The 21,190-nt window shown below is 40.3% G+C and overlaps 1 protein-coding gene and 1 pseudogene across 1 annotated transcript in view; both read left to right on the forward strand.

The window, feature by feature from the left end:
* Positions 1–21,190, forward strand: part of LOC126454983 (serine protease inhibitor dipetalogastin-like) — a 289,557-nt gene that overhangs the window by 226,111 nt on the left and 42,256 nt on the right. Inside the window, exon 6 of the mRNA XM_050091141.1 lies at positions 14,300–14,485. Within this exon, the coding sequence (XP_049947098.1) occupies positions 14,300–14,485 (186 nt within the window). The remainder of the gene's footprint in view (positions 1–14,299; positions 14,486–21,190) is intronic.
* Positions 1,860–1,977, forward strand: LOC126427255 (5S ribosomal RNA; annotated as a pseudogene).

The raw sequence follows: 21,190 nt of genomic DNA on the forward strand, positions 1-21,190 counted from the left end.
TTCCAGTACAGAATGAGATTTTCACTCTGCAGCGGAGTGTGCACTGATATGAAACTTCCTGGAAGATTAGAACTGTGTGCAGGACCGAGGCTTGAACTCGGGACCTTTGCCTTTCGCGGGCAAGTGCTCTACCAACTGAGCTACCCAAGCACGACTCACGCCCCGTCCTCACAGCTTTACTTCCACCAGCACCTCGTCTCCTACCTTCCAAACTTTACGGAAGCTCTCCTGCGAACCTTGCAGAAATAGCACTTGTGAAAGAAAGGATATTGCGGAGACAAGGCTTAGCCACAGCCTGGGGGATATTTCCAGGATGAGATTTTCACTCTGCAGCGGAGTGTGCTTGGGTAGCTCGGTTGGTAGAGCACTTTCCCGCGAAAGGCAAAGGTCCCGAGTTCGAGTCTCGGTCCGGCACACAGTTTTAATCTGCCAGGAATTTTCATATCAGCGCACAATACGCTGCAGAGTGAAAATATCATTCTAGAAACATTCCCCAGGCTGTGGCTAAGCCATGTCTCCGCAATATCCTTTCTTTCAGGAGTGCTAGTTCTGCAAGGTTCGCAGGAGAGCTTCTATAAAGTTTGGAAGGTAGGAGACGAGATACTGGCAGAAGTAAAGCTGTGAGGAGGGGACGTGAGTCGTGCTTGGGTAGCTCAGTTGGTAGAGCACTTTCCCGCGAAAGGCAAAGGTCCCGAGTTCGAGTCTCGGTTCGGCACACAGTTTTAATCTGCCAGGAAGTTTCATTTCCAGTATAGTTTGGCGGTCCTGCTTAGCATCATGACTTACATGCAATCATCCACCAGTGACAGATCCTACATTTACACGAACATTGTCATCTGGAGAACCACACAAAGTTACACAGTGTGAACTCAGCGATGTGGTCAGGGATTTAGATCTTCCAAAGCGTAAAGCAGAACTTTTGGCCTCACGTCTGCAGCAATGGGATCACCTCGCTGAGAAACTACGTGTGTCTATGTTTCTGATGCGTCAGAAGAAACTTGAGTGTCATTTTAGCACTGAAGGCAACATTACATTCTGCAGTGACACTGACGATTTGTTGTTGGTGGTGGTGGTTAGTGTTTAACGTCCCGTCGACAACGAGGTCATTAGAGATGAAGCGCAAGCTCGGGTTAGGGAAGGATTGGGAAGGAAATCGGCCGTGCCCTTTCAAAGGAACCATCCCGGCATTTGCCTGAAACGATTTAGGGAAATCACGGAAGACGATTTGTTGTTCAGATGTGTGTGAAATCCTATGGGATTTAACTGCTAAGATCATTAGTCCCTACGCTTACACACTACTTAACCTAAACTATCGTAAGGACAAACACACCCACCCTTGACCGAGGGAGGACTCGAACCTCCGCCGGGACCAGCCGCACGGTCCATGACTGCAGCGCCTCAGACCGCTCGGCTAGTCCCGCGCGGCACGATTTGTTGGAAGATCTGAATATTTACATACAAACCTGAGAAGTGGAGAGTCTGAATACATGGCTCAAAGATAAGCCTGAAGGCAGTAATGTATCAGGAAAGTGATGAAACGCCATCCATCTCTGTCGTATATGCTGTGTTAGCTAAAGAAAGTTATATCATGTTGAAAACCGTTGTAAACAGTGTTAATTACAACAAGCGTGAATGTGTGGTTTGTGGAGATATCAAAGTCATTGAGATGCTGTTGGATTTACAAGGGGATTGAAGTAACAAGGGGAGGCCACGGCGATAGGATCGCAGATTTACTGCAAACACTGTACAGTTTTAGCAGGCCATTAAAACAACATAATGTTCAAGTAATAAGATGTACTACTCTGGCAATTCCGAGAAAATCGCAAGAGAAGTTTTAAGAGTCTATTATGTAACGGATGGCCAACGGCCTTGCTGCAGTGGTAACACCGGTTCCCGTCGGACCACCGAAGTTAAGCGCTGTCAGGCTGGACTAGCACTTGGATGGGTGACCATCCGGTCTGCCCAGGGCTGTTGGCAAGCGGGGTGCACTCAGCCCTTGTGAGGCAAACTGAGGAGCTAATTGATTGAGAAGTGGCGGCTCCGGGCTCTGACATACGGCCGGGAGTGCGGTGTGCTGACCACATGCCCCTCCATATCCACATCCAGTGATGCCTGTGGGTTGAGGATCACATGGCGGCCGGTCAGTACCTTTGGGCCTTCATGGCCTGTTCGGGAGGAGTTTATTTTAGTTTTTTATGTAATGGATGTATTTGTGCGTAGATACTCGATGTTCAAATTCAGAGCAGTCAAGTGGTTAGAGTTCGAGCTTCACAAGAAGAAGGTGAATGAGGCGACTGTTCGACTCGCACTGAAACTTAACTTTCAATGTTTATTTCTTTAATCATTGGTCATACTATTTAATTTATATGACATTTGAGAGGTAATATAATTAAAAAAGCCACGTATATTTGTATGAAGTTTTAGTGAATTTCATGTTGTTTGACTACTCATTATTTTTAATTAAATTAATTATTAGAACAAACATATTCATAACTGTCGGCAGGTTAACGAAAAAACACATGTTGTTTGCCTGAAAATATGTGCCTGTCGTGATTTGCGAAATTTCTTAAACATGCAATCTGGTAAGGCACCCGTAACTACTTCGCACATTGACGCTATACAGCTATACAGACACAGGGACAGGCCCCATTTGGCAGTGAGACGTTGCTAATGTAGCAAGAACGAATAGAGTAACAGCAAATTTTTTTGAATGTCACAGAATTTGCACATGAGCTACAAAAATGAATGTTTTAGCGGTAGTCTCCTCTTACACGTTCGTCTTACGAAGCTCAAATGCTAACCACTTGAGCACCACGAACTATGACGTCCGGCACCTACGCACAGATACAAAAGTTACATAACAGACGCGTAAACTCCTCTTATGATTTTCTCGAAATGGCCAGTGTAGTGTACCTTACTACTTGCACATTATGATGTTTTAATGGCCTACTAAACATGTACAAAGTTTGAAGCAAATCCGTGTTCCCAAAGTCGTGGCCTCCCCTTGTAAATATTGCTGCTACTTGTGTAAGCGGCACAGTCGAGTAAAGCAAAACATACGGAGCGAATCGTCTTCGCTAACAGCTTTAGTCTCTAGAACAAAAAATATTGCCGAAGAACCTCTAACTTATCAGAACGAATGTATTCTATCAACCGCCGGCACCTGCGGCCGAGCAGTTCTAGGCGCTTCAGTCAGGAACCGCTCGACCGCTACGGTAGTAGGTTTGAATCCTCCCTCGGGCCTGGATGTGTGTGATGTCCTTAGGTTAGTTAGGTTTAAGTAGTTCTAAGTTCTAGGGGACTGAAGGCCTCAGCTCTTAAGTCCCATAGTGCTCAGAGCCATTTGAATCATATTTAAATAGTTTGCTAAGCAACAAAAACTGCAAACTATTATGTTAACAGAATTATTTTTCAATTCTTGTACCTCAAATACCATTCGTAAAAATGAAAAGATGCACAATATCTTTTTCGTGTACGATTTTGCGAGGAATATATTTACTAACAATAGCTCTGTTAGAAAAATATCCCATTGTATTTGTGAGCGCTCACATAATATTTAATTCCTTACAGTGTGACCGACCTCGTCGTAGCATACCTCATGGCACGTATTGTGGTGAATGATGTCACAGAAAGTTTGCACTGCCTCTACTCATATCGAATCGAATACCAGCAGTGAGCATTACCTACACCTGGAGCTCCAATATGTGACCATCCCCCGTTTTCACTCTTCCACGTCTGATGAACTTGTGCAGATGAGTGGCCTATTTCATCATTACATTATATTAAGCAACTGAATTGGAAGATATTCTGGCAATATATTATAACATCCAGATTGAAACCTTAACTGCATACTAGTATAAAACAAGCAACAACTGCCAGAATGAAAAGGGCAGCCAACAGTATAGGACTATCTGGACCAAATTCAATGAAGTAAAAGAAGAAAAACTATATGGGGTGAGAGATAAGTATTTAGAATGTAATAAGACTTTCTCCCCAACGAACAATGGACCTTGGCACTATAGCGTGGCTTGCATGTCCCATTCTTACAGGTGCGCAGCAAGCTTTTCGATAGTAGCAGGGTCAAGAGTGTGAATGTTGAGTGATCTGGCTTTGTAACATCATTGAACATTGCCTCGCTTGAACACATTGTGCAAGGTACTTGTAACACGTACGGCGAGAAAACGTACGTATCTTTAGGTAGTGATGAACAACGTTCACGTAGTCCGGAGACCGATGGCTGAAAAGAACAAGAAGTTGCAAATTGCTCCAAATACTAAGTTCTCGGTTAACCTACCACTTCAAATTCAAATGAATCCTAAGATTTCGATGGTTGCCTCTGTCAGCATCCTCACATGCTACGTCTGACAGTCATCAAACTGGCTTGGGATTTTGTTTACTTTTAACTTGGTTAGTAAACTGAGAATTTTTTATCTAGTTTCTCCGTCGCAAAAGACTTCATAACCGTACATTAGTACTGTTACTTCCCTAATTAAATTAGTTATTGATATGTCTACAATTTTGTCTCTCACATCAAATGTTAATACTTTCATACTACATGTGCTTGTCTATTTACTGTAGGAAATTTGATGATTCGAGGTTCTCTCACGTCTCATATGCCTTTCTACGCTTTCGTGTAACCGTCTCCTGTCTTGGAATTTCAACACGCTCCTATCTCTAACAGTATTTCTACCGTGATCCTCTACGAGATCCAGATTTTAACTTCCTTTTTCTCTAAATCTGTCGACCTTATCAGTTCATACGGCACTATTTGTTGATGTTGCCCCGTCGTGTAGTAAATACATAATGTATGTGGATGTGGCGCTCAGCTGCTGATTTGTTATATTCTGTATCTGTATGTTTGCAGAGAGGCAGAGTCGTCTGTAATAGCAAAGCGTTGTAAGCAGCGTTAAGTTTATAGTAAAAAACTTAAACGTGAAATTTTACTTAATTAACGGAATAAAGATGTTTTTGTAGTTTCATTTGTTCATGACAACAGCAGCGGAAATTTTATATTTTTCTTTCTCAGTTTGATTGCTGCTTATGGCGTGAAACTATGACCACCGAGACTTTTCTCGGAAGTTAATTTTTTTTTTTTTTTTGCTTCTTTGTGCGACTGGATTTGCGATTTTCCTGCCATCCTGTCAGGAACGTCACAGTTCGTAGTAATTGATGGGAAGTCGTCGAGTAAAACAAAAGTGATACCTGGCGTTTTCCAAGGAACTGTTACAGGTCCTCTGCTGCTGTTAAACTATACAAATGGTTTAGGGCACAATCTGACCAGTCCCCTTAGATTTTCTACTGATGATGCTATCATTTACAGTCTAGTAAAATGATAAGAAGGTTCGAAAAGTGCAGTTGACCCTAAATAATGAATAGCTTGAGATCATCCGTATGAGTACCAAAAGGAATACGTTACATTCAGGTCACACGATGAATCACACAATTTTAAAGCTGTCGGTTCATCTAAATATCGAAGGATTACAATTATGAACAACTTCAGTTGGAACTACCACGTAAATAATGTTGTGCGGAAGACGAAGGAAATACTGCTTTTTGTTGGCAGAAAACTTACAAGATGCAACAGGTCTACTAAACAGACTGTCTACGATAGGTTTGAACGTCATCTAGAATATTTTTGTGAGGTATAGGATGTTTACCAAGTAGGATTTACGGATGGCATCGAAAACTTACAAAGAAGAGCAGTTCATTTTCTGTTATCTAGAAAAATGGCAGAGAATGCCACGGATTTGATACTCGAGTTGATGTGGCAACCATTAAAACAAAGACATTACTCGTTGAGGCGAGAAGTTTTCACTGAGATTCTATCATCAACTTTCTCCTCTGGCTGTGGAAATATTTTGGTGACGCCCACAAACATAGGAATAAATTATTATTGTAATAAAATAAGTGAAAGCAGTGCTCGCACGGAAAGATTTAAGTGTTCGTTTTCCCCAGGCGCTGTTAGAGAGTATAACGATAGAGAAATAGTGTGAAACTCTCTAAGTGGCACTTCTGTGGGAACTGCAGAGTAGTTACGTAGATGCATTTCACAGCCGAACATTGTGATGCAGGCAATTTGCAATTTACAAAACTAATTTTCCTTTACTTAGAGGCAAAGTGTGAATATTTTGTCGATTATTATTGGTTATTCAAACGTGCAGTGTGGAAACAAATTGCCTACTGATTCCATGGATTTTCCTGTTTTTGATTCTATACACCCTGTCGATGTGTGTCGTGTAAATGAATGTCTCTCTGAACAGGCGAGTTCTGATGCTGGCTCATGAAATACTGGGTTAAGGATGAAGATTTACCTTCCGATTTTAAGTTTCTTGTAATGATTCGAAAAATACAGATAGGACTTCAAGTATCATAAGCTGATACATCACATAACTTGACTAGAAGAAGAGGTAGATTGACAGGCCACGAGACAGTGAGGAATAGATAATCTGTTGATGTTGGGAAGCATAGGGGGCAGAAATTGTAGAGAGAGGCTGATGTGTGACTACGGTAAGAAGGTTTCAAAATGGTTGTGGGTTGCAGTGTTTGTGTAGAAATGAAAACGCTTGCACAGGATGAACTATTGTGGGGAGCTGCATCAGACCAGTGTTCCAGGCAACAACAACAACAGCGCAACCAGCGACTGAAACGTGTGAATACTCTTTTTCGTCGATACAAATAAACTCAAACAATTAGACACGCTATTTTAAGAAATACTGTCCCATATTCTTACAGTTGCTTTGTTTCATGTTCCAAGGATCGGTCGTACGATTAATCGTAATGATGGAGAATTAGTCATTTTGCGTTCATATGTACAATGATGCACATGACGAGCGTTTACAGTTTTTAGTGGTGATGTAAATTAGAAACTTGTATCCGCCTCCCTCTACACATTAAACAAATAGAAATTCTTCCATTTGATAGAAGGAGTTGTCGAGGAGAAATGTTTTCAGTTTGTTTTGAGATTTAACGGTATGTCAGACCTTTTATGCCACGGTGTATGCGATAAAAAACTGTTGGTGGCAGTATTGTGCACCTCTTACTGGGTTAAAGTTAATTTTAATGTAGATTGTTATTTTTTGTTGTAATTACGCACATTGTTCCTTTAGAAATGTAGCGCATTATTCAACAACAAACGACATGGCTCAAGAGGGAATACATTAGCGTGAAGCAATTGCCTAAATGACTGATTCCTGAAACAGATGCCTGCAATATGGTCGTGTGTGAGCGCCCCACGTTATTCGTTCGACACATTTTGTGCAACGAAAACTTACTTTCTTAAAGAAGAGTACCCCAGAATATTATACTATAGGATATTACTGAACGGAAATACTTGAAATACTTTAACTTACCGTAAATTATTTGTGAAAATCTTATTCCAGGTTACACTACCCACAGTCCAGATTTTTCTTGAGTCGGCCTTTCTCTACCCCGTACAACTTCAGAGTTGCTTATTTGGTTCCTTTACCCTCCACGAAAGCAGTCTAATATTCCTACATTGCTTTTTCAACTTTCTTTACGAAATGTGGTCAATTGTAGGCTGTACTATAAACGCTCTTTATTTACATTTACAGTACAGCTTACAACGAACCATGTTTTCTGATATAAAGTATCTAGAGGTTGTGGATACACATAGACACAAATTTTCAATTTTTCTTTCTATTCTTCTTTATATTACTGTGGCAAGAAATTGTCAGACAAATCATGCGATAATATCACATTTACCCTCAGGTGCTTTCTTAGGTAATACATGATGATAATTTTCGGAAAATGAGTAAATAAGTCCACCATTAAACCAATAACTGACATCTTAGAGCAATTAAACGAACTAAACTTTAGATTACTCTTTAAGACACGCCTCAAGAGTGCACGAAGAATCAACAATTTATTTTGATCAGGTTGAAGGGGACACTGATCTGGTCGACAGCGACTCCTCAATCAACATCTAGGGTTCCCCTAAGTCAGTTGAAAATGCAGTAATTCAAGGAATAATGTACTTAGAGACGTACAAATTGACACAGGTGCCTAACGTGACATGGGATTGCTCGGACAGCAACACGTCAGCGACACCGCATGAGAATCGTGAATAAAATATACTGGAGCGAGAGACGGAGTGAGATCATTACTAGTCTGGCTGATAAACATCTGCTGGAAGGCACGACTTTTCCGCAGGACGCTCCACCCCGTATTGCAACACGTGTGGAAGACATGAAGCGCCTTCTGTTAGTCATTTTGTGCACCTTTATGTGGTTTCAAGAAAACCCCCTGTCATTACACGTATGTGTGTCAATTCTTACCTCTCTCCCCACATTATTCCGTGAAGTATTGAATTTTGAAATATTAACGGACTTTTGGGTGACCTTGTATGATGCTACAGAGGACGGATTGAACGTTGAGGCCATATAGACATTGAAGGAATATAGACAGTGTTCTGCTGTTGGATTATCGCCTGATCACTTGTTGCAGCCTAGTGATGGAAAATAATTAACTCATTGGGTTGTAATTTCACTTGTAGTTTGCTTTATTCTTTCATCCTTTTGAGAGAAAGGAGTCTGCGGGCGCAACTTTATGTATAAAAAAAATAGTTCAGCTGGTTGCAGTTTTAAGTATCGATTGTACTGTTATTCATTCACTTCTTTCGAGTGAAATCTGTCTGCGGGGGAAACCTAATGAAAATAGTCAACATTGTCGCCTTATCTCCAGCGCATCCCCTTCTGAGCGGCGTTTGGCGTTGTTAAACCATTGTTGTTGAATACACTACGTTATCACCTGTTGTCACTGTTACTGTCTCTGCGATATTTGCCTTTTACTGAGCGCCAGTAACCAGCTTTTGATTCAGTTTAACCTCTACGTTTACGACTAGGTGTTTACTTAATAGTGAACGTTGGATCAAATTGCCGAGACGCTCAGTGACGTGGGAATGGAATAAATCATATTGTGGTACGGTCCAGAGATCGCGGTGCCACATCAAAGTCGGCAAAACCAATCAGTACCACAGACATTAGTGAAAGCTCGATGCAGTTCGCAACGACGTAACCATAGCAATGTCTTGACGCTGAGGTCAGTGCAGTGTCGAGCATGCAAGAGCTCAACCCCTGTTCGATACCTCAGCTGCAGCGGTCAGCATCATTAGTTGTTAATGAGTCAGATGCACCTTTACTGTTGTAAATACCGTACATTGTACTTCAAGAGAACAGTGTGTGCTTGTATGCATCCAGTGATGCTTTCATAGTCAACGACAATCGTAAATAATCTACGCTCTCCTGTGGAAAAGAACTGTCTCAAATTAAGTAAATATTTTTATTGATTCAAGTAACAAAGTGAACTAATATTTCAATTGTTGTAGTTAAAAATGAACCATATTCCAATCCACTCGAAGAACTCACATTTGTGACCAGACGATTGTAGTTTCGTCAGGTCGCAACACACAAATGTCTAGAAAAAAATTATCCTCCCGATACAGTCAATGCGATGTAAAGTATCTGCAGGTATGAATTACATTCTGAAAGTGTATTAATTGAAAAAAGTCGAAGAGAACTAACGAATAATGTATAAATACTCCTCACGGGAAAAACTACTTCCGAAAGGTAACAGTGTGTTCTTAAAATCAAGTGATTAAGTAACCAAACAAATAAATAATTGTTTCTTTTATACTTTCTGTTCACGTCATCCCCAGCATTTACCGAAAGAGAAATATCGGTGACAGTAAAACTTCTTAATATGTTTTCACTTAAACTGAAATAACTGAGAAGGTGAAACTTCTACGTTTTTACTTAAACTGCTGAATGCTTAGGTAACCTTCTTAAGCTACTGAGTGAAACTTCTTAGTGAAACTGAACCTATTGTCTCTTTGCTTAATTTTTATCATTTCAACACTGCCCTACAGAATTTGACCTGACAAACACATCTCAAATTTATCCTATTCATTTATTACCCACAATATACAAACGCAACGCAATCTGACTGCAAATAATTATCACAAAAGAATGGCCCTGAATTAGACGAAATCCTAACAATAACCCATACATTTCATAAGTCACTTACTTCACAGAAAATCTTCATGACCTGAACTACAGCAAATACAGCAACCATACAGCCAGCTAAATAAAAAGAATTCTAACTACTATAGGCTCTAACTACTAATAGGCATGTAGTTAGCAAAGGAAAGATTTGTTTCTGTGCAAACAACGTATTTCTACAGATTTTACCTTAATCATGTGATATCCAGTTCCCAAAAATTATATAGTCATCAATAATTCCATCATTAGCGGATATATCAATCATCATTTTACAATCCATTTCCAGTCAACACCAAATCTCCATGAAGGACACACGTCCAAATCATCCACTCGCGCTAACACTGCTAACCTCCATCACTGCTAACTAATAACTTCTAACCACAGAGTCTCTTAGCGAGGGCGCAGAGCGCTGTCAGTCATGTTAATGCAGTCTACAGCGCTGCCAACATACAAACACATAAACAGGCTACTTACAACAGGTTCAAACCAACGGGAAGAGAGGCACCCTCAATAAATTTAAGTATAATGTAATTCATTTATTGAAACATAAATTTTTATGTAGCACCAATTATTAAGCCTTTAAAACTAACCAAAAATCCATATTTAATTCAAGAAGTACGAAAAATTCATATTTATGTCTATGAACATATACATTTCGAGAAAATTTTTGTGAATATAATTGTTATTCACCTTTTCTTGAAAGAAAAGCATTATTTGTCTCTGAAAAGTTGACAACCCTAGTTAACCTTTAACCCGAAACATCTCTGAAATGTGCATAACTAGAAATATGCGGTCTCTCAAACCACCTAATATTTTATATCACATAACTGCACATAAATTGACAGAAATCAAGTACATAGTCAGTTAATTCAGGTTACAAGTAAATTTAATGCTTTTCAGCCCATATAAACAATTTGTTGTTTAAATTATATAAAATAAACACGAAATATCACAAGTACGTGCAGCCATTCAGTGTCAGATTTCATATGATTTTAATCGCTGTTATACCAGACAATATATTCCTAAATATAAATAAAATATTGTAGAAAATGTAAAAAAAAGATAATAATCAACTGCACTGAAATATTAAATCACATTTTTTTTGCACAGTCAACACGCATCTTTCTGCTGCATTCCAGGCAAACTGGGTGACCACATTTGATGCACTTATGCGCCGTTTTCCTCTTCTTGGACGCAGGGCACTTCATACACGTCTTTCTTTTGTCCATTCTAATACTTGGCATGCCTTCGCTTGATTGCTAAGTGTCTCCCACAACTTTGTGGATCAGTTCCTCGATATTTCTAGGTAAATTTTGAACTGCTAGGCTTCTTTTTAGATGTGGCTGTATCAGCTCCATGGCCAGACTTTTGGTGAATTTGAGGCGAGTTAGCATGGGGTTTCCTCTGTAGCACAAATAAAGAACAAAACGGTTCACGCAACTGATGTTTACAAGTGTGTAAGAGACTGCCATTGGCCAGCGCCTTGTACGTCTGTTTGACGAATAATTGGCACATTTCACGTCGAGCAAATCTACTCCATATTTCGTTGTATTGTAGTAACAAACAATTTCTGGGTTATTTTTTATGGTATCATTTTCAATGGAATGATGCATTGAAGCCACAAGAATTACTGCCTTGTTTCTCTTAGGAACAAATGAAACCAGTGTTGTATTCTCAGTGAGTACATGTAATACTGACCCAACTGGCCTACTTTTATCAGCCAAAAACTCTTGGAGAATTTCGCGTTTGTTCTTTCTGACCGTTCCTACGTATGTTAGTCCTCTCTTGCTCAGCTCACGAATGAGTTCTAGAGATGTAAACCAGTTGTCAGGAGGAATGTTTCGGTTACTTCATTCTATTGGTTTGCACAGACGTAAAACAGCCTGAGTTGGTTTGGCAAGCATTTACTCTTCTTCTGTCAGGCCGCATCGATCACTATCTTTCGTTGAATATATGTAGACATGAAGAAGTAAGCACTTCCAGAATTGTAGGAATGCAGGAATTTATGTAGATGGGACCTGGATAAACTGAAAGAACCAGAGGTTTTAGAGAGTTTAGAGATACAGCATTAGGGAAAGATTGACAAGAACAGGGGAAAGGAATACAATAGGAGAAGAATGGGTAGCTTTGGGAGATGAAATAGTGAAGGCACCAGAGGTTCAAGTAGGTAAAAAGACGAGGTGTAATAGAAATCCTTGGGTAACACAACAGATATTGAATTTCATTGATGAAAGGAGAAAGTATAAAAACGCAGTAAATGAAGCAGGCGAAAAGGAATGTAAACGTCTCAAATATGATTCAAGTGGTTCAAATGGCTCTGAGCACTATGGGACTTAACAGCTGTGGTCATCAGTCCCCTAGAACTTAGAACTACTTAAACCTAACTAACCTAAGGACATCACACACATCCAAGCCCGAGGCAGGATGTAGCGGTCGCGCGGTTCCAGACTGTAGCGCCTAGAACCGCTCGGCCACTCCGGCCGGCCCCCAAATATGAGATCGACAGGAAGTACAAAATAGCTAAACGGGAATGGCTAGAGGCAAATGTAAGGATGTAGAAGCATATATCACTAGGTGTAAGATGGACGCCAGCTATAGGAAAATTAAAGAGACTGTACAACTATCAAGAGCTCAGATGGAAAATCAGTCGTAAGTAAAGAAGGGAAAGCAGAAAGGTGGAAGGAGTATATAACGGGTCTATACAAGGGCAATGTTATGGAAATAGAAGAGGACGTAGGTGAAGATGAGACGGGGGATTTGATGCTGCATGAAGAATTCGACAGAGCACTGGAAGACCTAAGTAGACACAAGGCTCCGGGAATAGACAACATTTCGTTAGAACTACTGATAACCTTGGGAGAGCCATCCATGACAAAACTCTTCTATCTTCTAAGCAAGATGTGTGAGACAAATGGGATACCCTCAGACTTCAAGAAGAATATAATGATTCCAATTCCAAAGAAATCAGGTGCTGATAGGTGTGAAAATTACCGAGCTATCAGTTTAATAAGTCATGCTTGAAAAATACTGACACGAATTCTTTACAGACGAATGGAAAAACTGGTATAAGCCGATCTCGTGAGAGATCAGTTTGGATTCCGTAGAAACACAGGGACACGTGAGGCGATACTGACCATACGACTTATCTTAGAAGAAAGATTAAGGAACGGCAAACCTACGTTTCTAGCATTTGTAGACTTAGAGAAAGCTTTTGAGAGTGTTGACTGGAATACTCTCTTTCGAATTCTGAAGGTGGCAGGGGTAAAATACAGGGAGCGAAAGGCTATTTACAATTTTTACAGAAACCAGATGGCAATTATAAGAGTCGAGGGGTATGAAAGGGAAGCAATGGTTGGGAAGGAAGTGAGACAGGGTTGTAGCCTATCTTCGATGTTATTCAATCTGTACATTGAGCAAGTAGTAAAGGAAACAGAAGAAAAATTTGGAATAGGAATTAAAATCCAGGAAGAAGAAATAAAAAGATGTGTTTTTCTATTTGGACAGCAAAATAACTGCTGATAGTCGAAGTAGAGAGGATATAAAATGTAGACTGGCGATGGCTAGGGAAGCGTTTCTGAAGAAGAGAAATTTCTTAACATCGAGTATAGATTTAAGTGTTACGAAATCTTTTCTGAAAGTATTTGTATTGCGTGTGGCCATGTATGGAAGTGAAACAAGGACGATAAACAATTTAGACAAGAATAGAACAGAAGCTTTTGAAATGTGATGCTACAGAAAGATGCTGAAGATTACAAGGGTAGATCACGCAACTAACGAGGAGGTACTGAATAAAGTTGGAGAGAAGAGGAATTTGTGACACAGCTTCATTAGAAGACGGGATCGGCTGGTAGGACACGTTCTGAGGCATCAAGGGATCAGCAGTTTAGTACTGGAAGGTAAAAATCGTAGAGGTAAGGGCAAGAGATGAATACAGTAAGCAGATTCATAATGATATACCGAGATGAAGTGGCTTGCACAGGATGCACGGAGAGCTGCATCAAACCAGTCTTTCGACCGAAGACCACGACAACAACAAGAATTCAGAAGTATTTAGTTGAGTTTACAGCCCTTAGATTTGTATGATTCGTCGTGTAACGGAAATTTAGCGGATTACTTTCTGGTACTCACGTGGATGACTTCATACTTTTCATAATTTAGAGTCAGTTGCTACTTCTTGTACCATACACTTCACCATCACTACCGCTGCCTGCAAAACCAGTCGGTTGTCGCAACACTACTGCCGCCTGCTAAACCTGTTGTCTGTCCCATCATTGCTGTTGCAGGTCTGCGGATCGTGCACGACGGGGCGTGCCAGCTGACCGACATCCATATGCCGAACAACGCGCGCACCGTCTGCTACCTGGCGGACAACCAGGCCATCTACCTGCCCATCTGCGGCACCGACGGCGTAACCTACCCGAACCCCTTTGTTCTGCAGTGCGCCAAGGAAAGGGAGCTCATTCCCTGGCGTAAGCACCTCAGTCCTCTCATACCGAGCGTCTGTCCGTACTTCCAATGTCATCCTCAAGGATGGTACTTCTTTCCCCAATCACGACCAACTGCAGGAAGTATCATACTTTACTGAGTATCACAAAGAACCTCCTTATGACTTAGTTTGTCGACTTTTCACTAGTAGGCCTATGTCGACAATCTCGTGTAAGACACTGACAGCTAGTAGAACGAGATGATTTGTTACTCAATGAAAACTGAAGCAGTAAACATCCAAGCTAGGTTATTTTCCTTATTATAGTTATTCTTTTTATATTTAAAATTATTTGAATAGCATGCTGGTATGTTGGAACGGCTTTGAGTAGCCTGCAGCCTTGTTGCTACTGCAGACTTTTCATTTATAAGTACAAAAATTTTAACAGAAGATGTTTTTACAATGTCATCTACTTAAACTTTTCTCCGTTTCTCAGGACGTAAGCTGTCTGGCTTCAGAGAGTTTTTATGTGGCCTATACCGAATGCGAAACGCAGTTAATACACAAGTACTGAATGTAAGAAAAATAATATACAATTAAAATCATTAAATAATTAAAGGATGAAAATGCGTTGTTACTGCTGCTACCAAAGAATCGTTACCATATTTTTTCGTATTATTATGGAGAGGTAAGGTGTGTTATTTTTTGCTGCACTTGCTCCCAGTCGGTAGACTGTATACTTCTGTACTCCCCTAGCACTCGAAAACTGTTAACCAGCAGACAGACAACTATTCGATCATCTTACTACTATTTTTCCTTTGTTAAGGCTGTAAATGATGAAAAACAGATAGGAAATATATTTAATAATCTTTTCTTAAATACAGCGGAAAGTATAGAAACAAACAGTTCAGGAGAAAAATCATGGAATTATGTTGAAAAAGCAACTCTCATAGAATTAAATCAAATGAATGTATCACCAGCTTCTTCCTCTCAAATTAGGAACATTTTATATACCCTCAAAAATAAAAACCTCTATGGATTTGATGCTATTTCCAATGAAATATTAAATTTTGGTCACTATATAATAAACACTGTCCCGTCTTAAATATGTGATGCATCACTAGCTCAAGAAATATTGAAAGACTGAAACGTGCCGTAGTTGAACTCCTCTTTAAGAAAAGTTGTAAGAGGGATGTCATAACCACCCACCTCTTTCTCTGGTGACATTTTTTGAGAAGGTGATGTATTCCAGATTAGTATATCACTTGACCAACGATAATATCCTCAGCAAAACACAATTTAGATTTTACAATAGTTCTTCCACTGAGAATGAAATTTACATCCTCTCCAAATTTTCCGAGTATTAAATAATAAAACAGCGCCTGTTGCTATTTTCTGTGACCTATCTAAAATATTTGATAGTTTAAATCACTATGTACTCCTAGATAAACTGAATTTTATGGGATTGATATTATAGCCAACTGTTGGATAATGTCATATCTAACGAAAAGGATGCGGAGAGTTGTACTTAGTAATTTAAACAATGTAGTCCATGGACATTATTCTGACTGGGGCGAAATCACGTATGGGATTCCACAGTGCTCAGTCTTAGATCCACTATTGTTCTGCGTATATGTAAACGATCCTCTATTTAACACATAACTAATAGAATTAGTTCTTTTTGCAGATGACACTAGTACTGCAATCGATACAAGCAATTTTTCAGAAACAGAAAAAATAGTAATCAGCTTTCTTAAAAGTATCATTGACTCGTTTTCTGCGAATGGTCTCGCCCTCAATTTTAAAGACACACAAAATATTCAGTTCTGCACATCTACGGGTACAACTCCAAATAAAAGTGTAACACATGCTGAGGAAATAATAAACAGGGTGCAAACTTCAAAATTCATAGGTGTCTATATACACACATCAAAAAAAGTTTTGCATCACCCCGGTTCCCAGATCTTCTGAAGATAAACGTTGACTGTGGATGTTGTATCACAGACACAGTCTCTTTGACTGTTCAGAGATGTCACTATCCCCGTCCAAAGATGTAAACAACCGTGCATGAGCAGCTCCTATTAGAAGGAGGGGGTCCGACAGCCGATCAGTTGCAGTCATTTCACCAGGAAGGAGGCACACGGCTCGTGTTGTCTGTAGTTCAACCATGCCTAGACGGTCAATACCGCGATTCAACCGCGTCCGCATTGTTACTTTGTGCCAGGAAGGGCTGTCAAAGAGGAAAGTGTCCAGGTGTCTCGGATTGAACCAAAGCGATTTTGTTCGGACATGAGATGGGATACAGACAGACAGGAACTGTCGATGACATGCCTCGCTCAGACCGCCCAAGGACTACTACTGCATTGGATGGGCGCTAGCTACGGATTATGGCTCGGAGTAACCCTGACAGCAACGCCACCATGTTAATAATGTTTTTAGTGCAGCCACAGGACATCGTGTAACGACTAAAACTGAGCGCAATAGGCTGCATGACGGGAAACGTCACTCCCGACGTCCATGGCGAAGTCCATCATTGCAACCATAACACCACGCAGTTCGGTAGAGATGGGCCCAACAACATTCCGAATGGCCGCTCAGGATTGGAAACACTTTCTCTTCACCGATGAGTGTCCATATGCCTTCAACCAGACAATGGTCGGAGATGTGTTTGGAGACAACGCAGTCAGGCTGAACGCCTTAGACACACAGTCCAGCGAGTGCAGCAAGGCGGGGGTTCCCTGCTGTTTTGGAGTGGCATTGCGCGGGGCCGATGCTCGCTGCTGGTGGTCATGGAAGTCGTCGTAACGACTGTACGATACGTGAATGCCATCCTCCGACTGATTGTTGTTGTTGTTGTTGTTGTTGCGGTCTTCAGTCCTGAGACTGGTTTGATGCAGCTCTCCATGCTACCCTATCCTGTGCAAGTTTCATCTCCCAGTACCTACTGCAACCTACATCCATCTGCTTAGTGTATTCATCTCTTGGTCTCCCTCTACGATTTTTACCCTCCACGCAGCCCTCCAATGCTAAATTTGTGATCCCTTGATGCCTCAGAACATGTCCTACCAACCGGTCCCTTCTTCTCGTCAAGTTGTGCCACAAATACTCTTCTCCCTAATTCTATTCAGTACCTCCTCATTAGTTATGTGATCTACCCATCTAATCTTCAGTATTCTTCTGTAACACCACATTTCGAAAGCTTCTATTCTCTTCCTGTCCAAACTATTTATTGTCCATGTTTCACTTCCATACATGGTTACACTCCATACAAATACTTTCAGAAACGACTTCCTGACACTTAAATCTATACTCGACGTTAACAAATTTCTCTTCTTCAGAAACGCTTTCCTTGCCATTGCCAGTCTACATTTTATATCTTCTCTACTTCGACCATCATCAGTTATTTTGCTCCCCAAATAGCAAAACTCTTTTACTACTTTAAGTGTCTCATTTCCTAATCTAATTCGACTACATTCCATTATCCTCGTTTTGCTTTGGTTGATGTTCATCTTATATCCTCCGACTGATAGCGCAACCATATTGGCGAGGCATTCGTCTTCATGGACAATTCGCGACTCCATAACGCAAATCTTGTGAATGACTTCCTTCAGGATAACGACACCGTTAGTCTAGAGTGCCCAGGATGAACCCTATCGAACATGCCTGGGATAAATTGAAAAGAGCTGTTTATGGACGACGTGACCCACAAAGCACTCTGAGGGATATATGCCGTTGAGGAGTGCGACAATCTTGACCAACAGTGCCTTGATGAACTTGTGGATAGTATGCCACGACGAATACAGGCATGCATCAATGCAAGAGGACGTGCTACTGGCTATTAGAGGTACCGGTGTGCAACAATCTGGACCAGCACCTCTGAATGTTTCGCTGTATGGTGGTGCAACAAGCAATGTATGGTTTTAATGAGCAGTAATAAATGCGGCAATGATGTTTATGTTGATCTCCATTCCAATTTTCTGTACAGGTTCCGGAACTCTCAAACTTAGGTGATGCAAAACTTTTTTTGATATTTGTAGATGAAAATTGAAAATGGAAAAAGCTCATTTTGGAACCCCTAAAAAACTTAGTTTAGTCACAGTTGCACTTAGAATCATTTCAGATCAGTAAGGTGACGTATTTCACGAATTTTCATTCAATAATGTCATATAGAATTATGTTCTGGGGTAACTCATCTTTAAGAAAGAAAGACTTAATTGCTCAAAAACTTGCCATAAGAGTAGTATGTGGTGCACACCTACAGTCATCTCGTAGACTTTTCTTTAAGGAGTGACACCGCTTTATAGTATATTAATTCTGTCATGAAGTTTGTTGCAAATAATCAACTGCAGTTCAGAGGGAACAATGAAGTAAATAATAACAATGCCAGAAGGACATATGCCATTCATTACCCCACATTAAGGCTGCCTTTAGCACAAAAAGGAACGCTTAATACTGCGCCAATAATTTTTGATGATTTAGCCAGTGACACAAAATGTCTGACAAATAGCAAAGTAAAACTGGAAAACAAACTGAAGATCTCCTATTATGTAGAAAAATTTCTATTACTTTAATGTGTAAAGGTGATGGGTAGGACTTACTGAATATATCAAAAACAATATTTTATAATTGTTCAGCATATAGCCATACTACAAAATTAAGTTGCAAGCTGTGTGTAAAATGACTCGTTGCGTATCATTAGACAGACTCAGGAAAGATCAAAAAGGGCTCCAGTCTCAAAGCGTACAGGGCAAAGGAACGACGAGAATCGAGCAAGCAACAGTCGGTATTGTAGTTGTAAATTGTCGTAGCTGTGTTGGGAAAGTACCAGAGCTTCAAGCGCTGATAGAAAGCACTGAAGCTGAAGTGGTTATAGGAACAGAAAGCTGGCTAAAGCCAGAGATAAATTGTGCCGAAATTTTTACAGAGGCGCAAACCGTGTTTAGAAGGGATAGATTATATAAAGTAGGTGGTGGTGTGCTTGTGTCTGTTGGTAGTAGTTTATCTTGTAGTGAAGTTGATATAGATATAGTTCCTGGGAATTACTATGGGTAGAGGTTATACTCAACAGCCGTACCAAAATAATAATTGACTCCTTCTAACGACTCCCCCCCCCCCCCCCCCCGACTCAGATGATGTAATAGCTGAACGGTTCAAAGAAAACTTGAATCTCATTACTAATAAGTACACCACTCATACAGTTATAATTGGTGGAGACTTCAATCTACCCTCGATTTGTTGGCGAAAATACATGCTCAAAGCCGGTGGTAGACAGAAAACGTCTTCCGAAATTTTACTAAATGCTTCCTCTGAGAATCACTTAGAACAATTAGTTCATGAGCCCACACGAATTGTAAATGGTTGCGAAAACACACTTGACCTCTTACTCATAAATAATCCTGATATAACAGAGTGCGTCATGAAAGGTACAGGGATTAGTGAACACAAGGTCATTGTAACGAGGCTCAAAACCATATTAACCAAAACTACTAAAAATAAAGGCAAAATATATCTATTTAAAACTGAAGATAAAAATTCGCTTGGTGCCTTCCTAAGCGAGAATCTCCATTCCTTCCAAGCTAATTATGTAAGTGTAGACCAGATATGGCTCAAATTCAAAGATACAGTATCGACAGCAGTAGATAGATTCATACCGCATAAGTTAATAAGAGGTGGGACTGATGTACCATGGTACACAAAACACGTCAGACCTCTGTTGCGGGAGCAACGAAAAAAGCATGCCAAATTCAGAAGAACGCAAAATCCTCAAGACTGACTAAGTTTCACGGCAGCTCGAAATTTAGTGCGGACGTCAATGCGAGATGCTTTTAATGGTTTCCACAATGAAACATTGTCTCAAAATATGGTAGAAAACCCAAAGAGATTCTGGTCGTATGTAAAGTACATCAGTGGCAAATAACAGTTAATACCGTCACTGCGCGATAGCGATGGAAATGTTACCGATGATGGTGCCACTAAAGCGGAGTTACTAAATACAGTTTTCCATAATTCCTTCCCGAAAGAAGACGAAGTAAATATTCCATAATTCGAAACCAGAACAGCTGTTAGCATGAGTGACATAAAAGTAGATAACTTAGGTGTTGCGTGTTCCCACGCGCCATTCGAGAGTGGAATGGTAGAGAAGTAGTATGAAAATGGTTCGATGAACCCTCTGCCAGACACTTAAGTGTAAATTACAGAGTAACCATGTAGGTGTAGATTATGATTTATCGTGCAAATTATCCATGGAACATGAAAGTAACTGACTAACTAACTAAGGTCTGCGTTTAGCACTCCAGGATAGTCTCGTTTCCGTACCTGTCGAGACCACAAATTGTTTATTAAATATGATAAAGAATTTTACGGCCAATTCTTTTTCGTAGTTGCAATTTCTGTCAAACCTGATTGGGCACATACCTCTACAGTGGAAGAATTTCTGGATCATGTGATGGACATTCTTTTTTTTTTCTTAGTAGCGTTCTAAATTCTTCAAGAGAAACCTATTTTTAATTAGTTATGTATATACCATAGTGGACTGCTGGAGCCTGGCCAAATTTCATTTCGTAATATGTAACTATTGCTGTCTATTGCACTCCCAAAGTACATAATTAATGAAGTCCTTCACAGTCCCACTCATATGTGTCTCTAGGTTGTTTAGTTTACGACTACGTGCACTGCGATTTTATAGCGTCCTATTTTTGGGTTTCCCTTCGTAAAAGTACGCGGATTTATGCCTGCAATGACCTTGCGGTTC

The sequence above is a fragment of the Schistocerca serialis genome, chromosome 1, assembly GCF_023864345.2.
Source record: "Schistocerca serialis cubense isolate TAMUIC-IGC-003099 chromosome 1, iqSchSeri2.2, whole genome shotgun sequence".
Lineage (NCBI taxonomy): Eukaryota > Metazoa > Arthropoda > Insecta > Orthoptera > Acrididae > Schistocerca > Schistocerca serialis.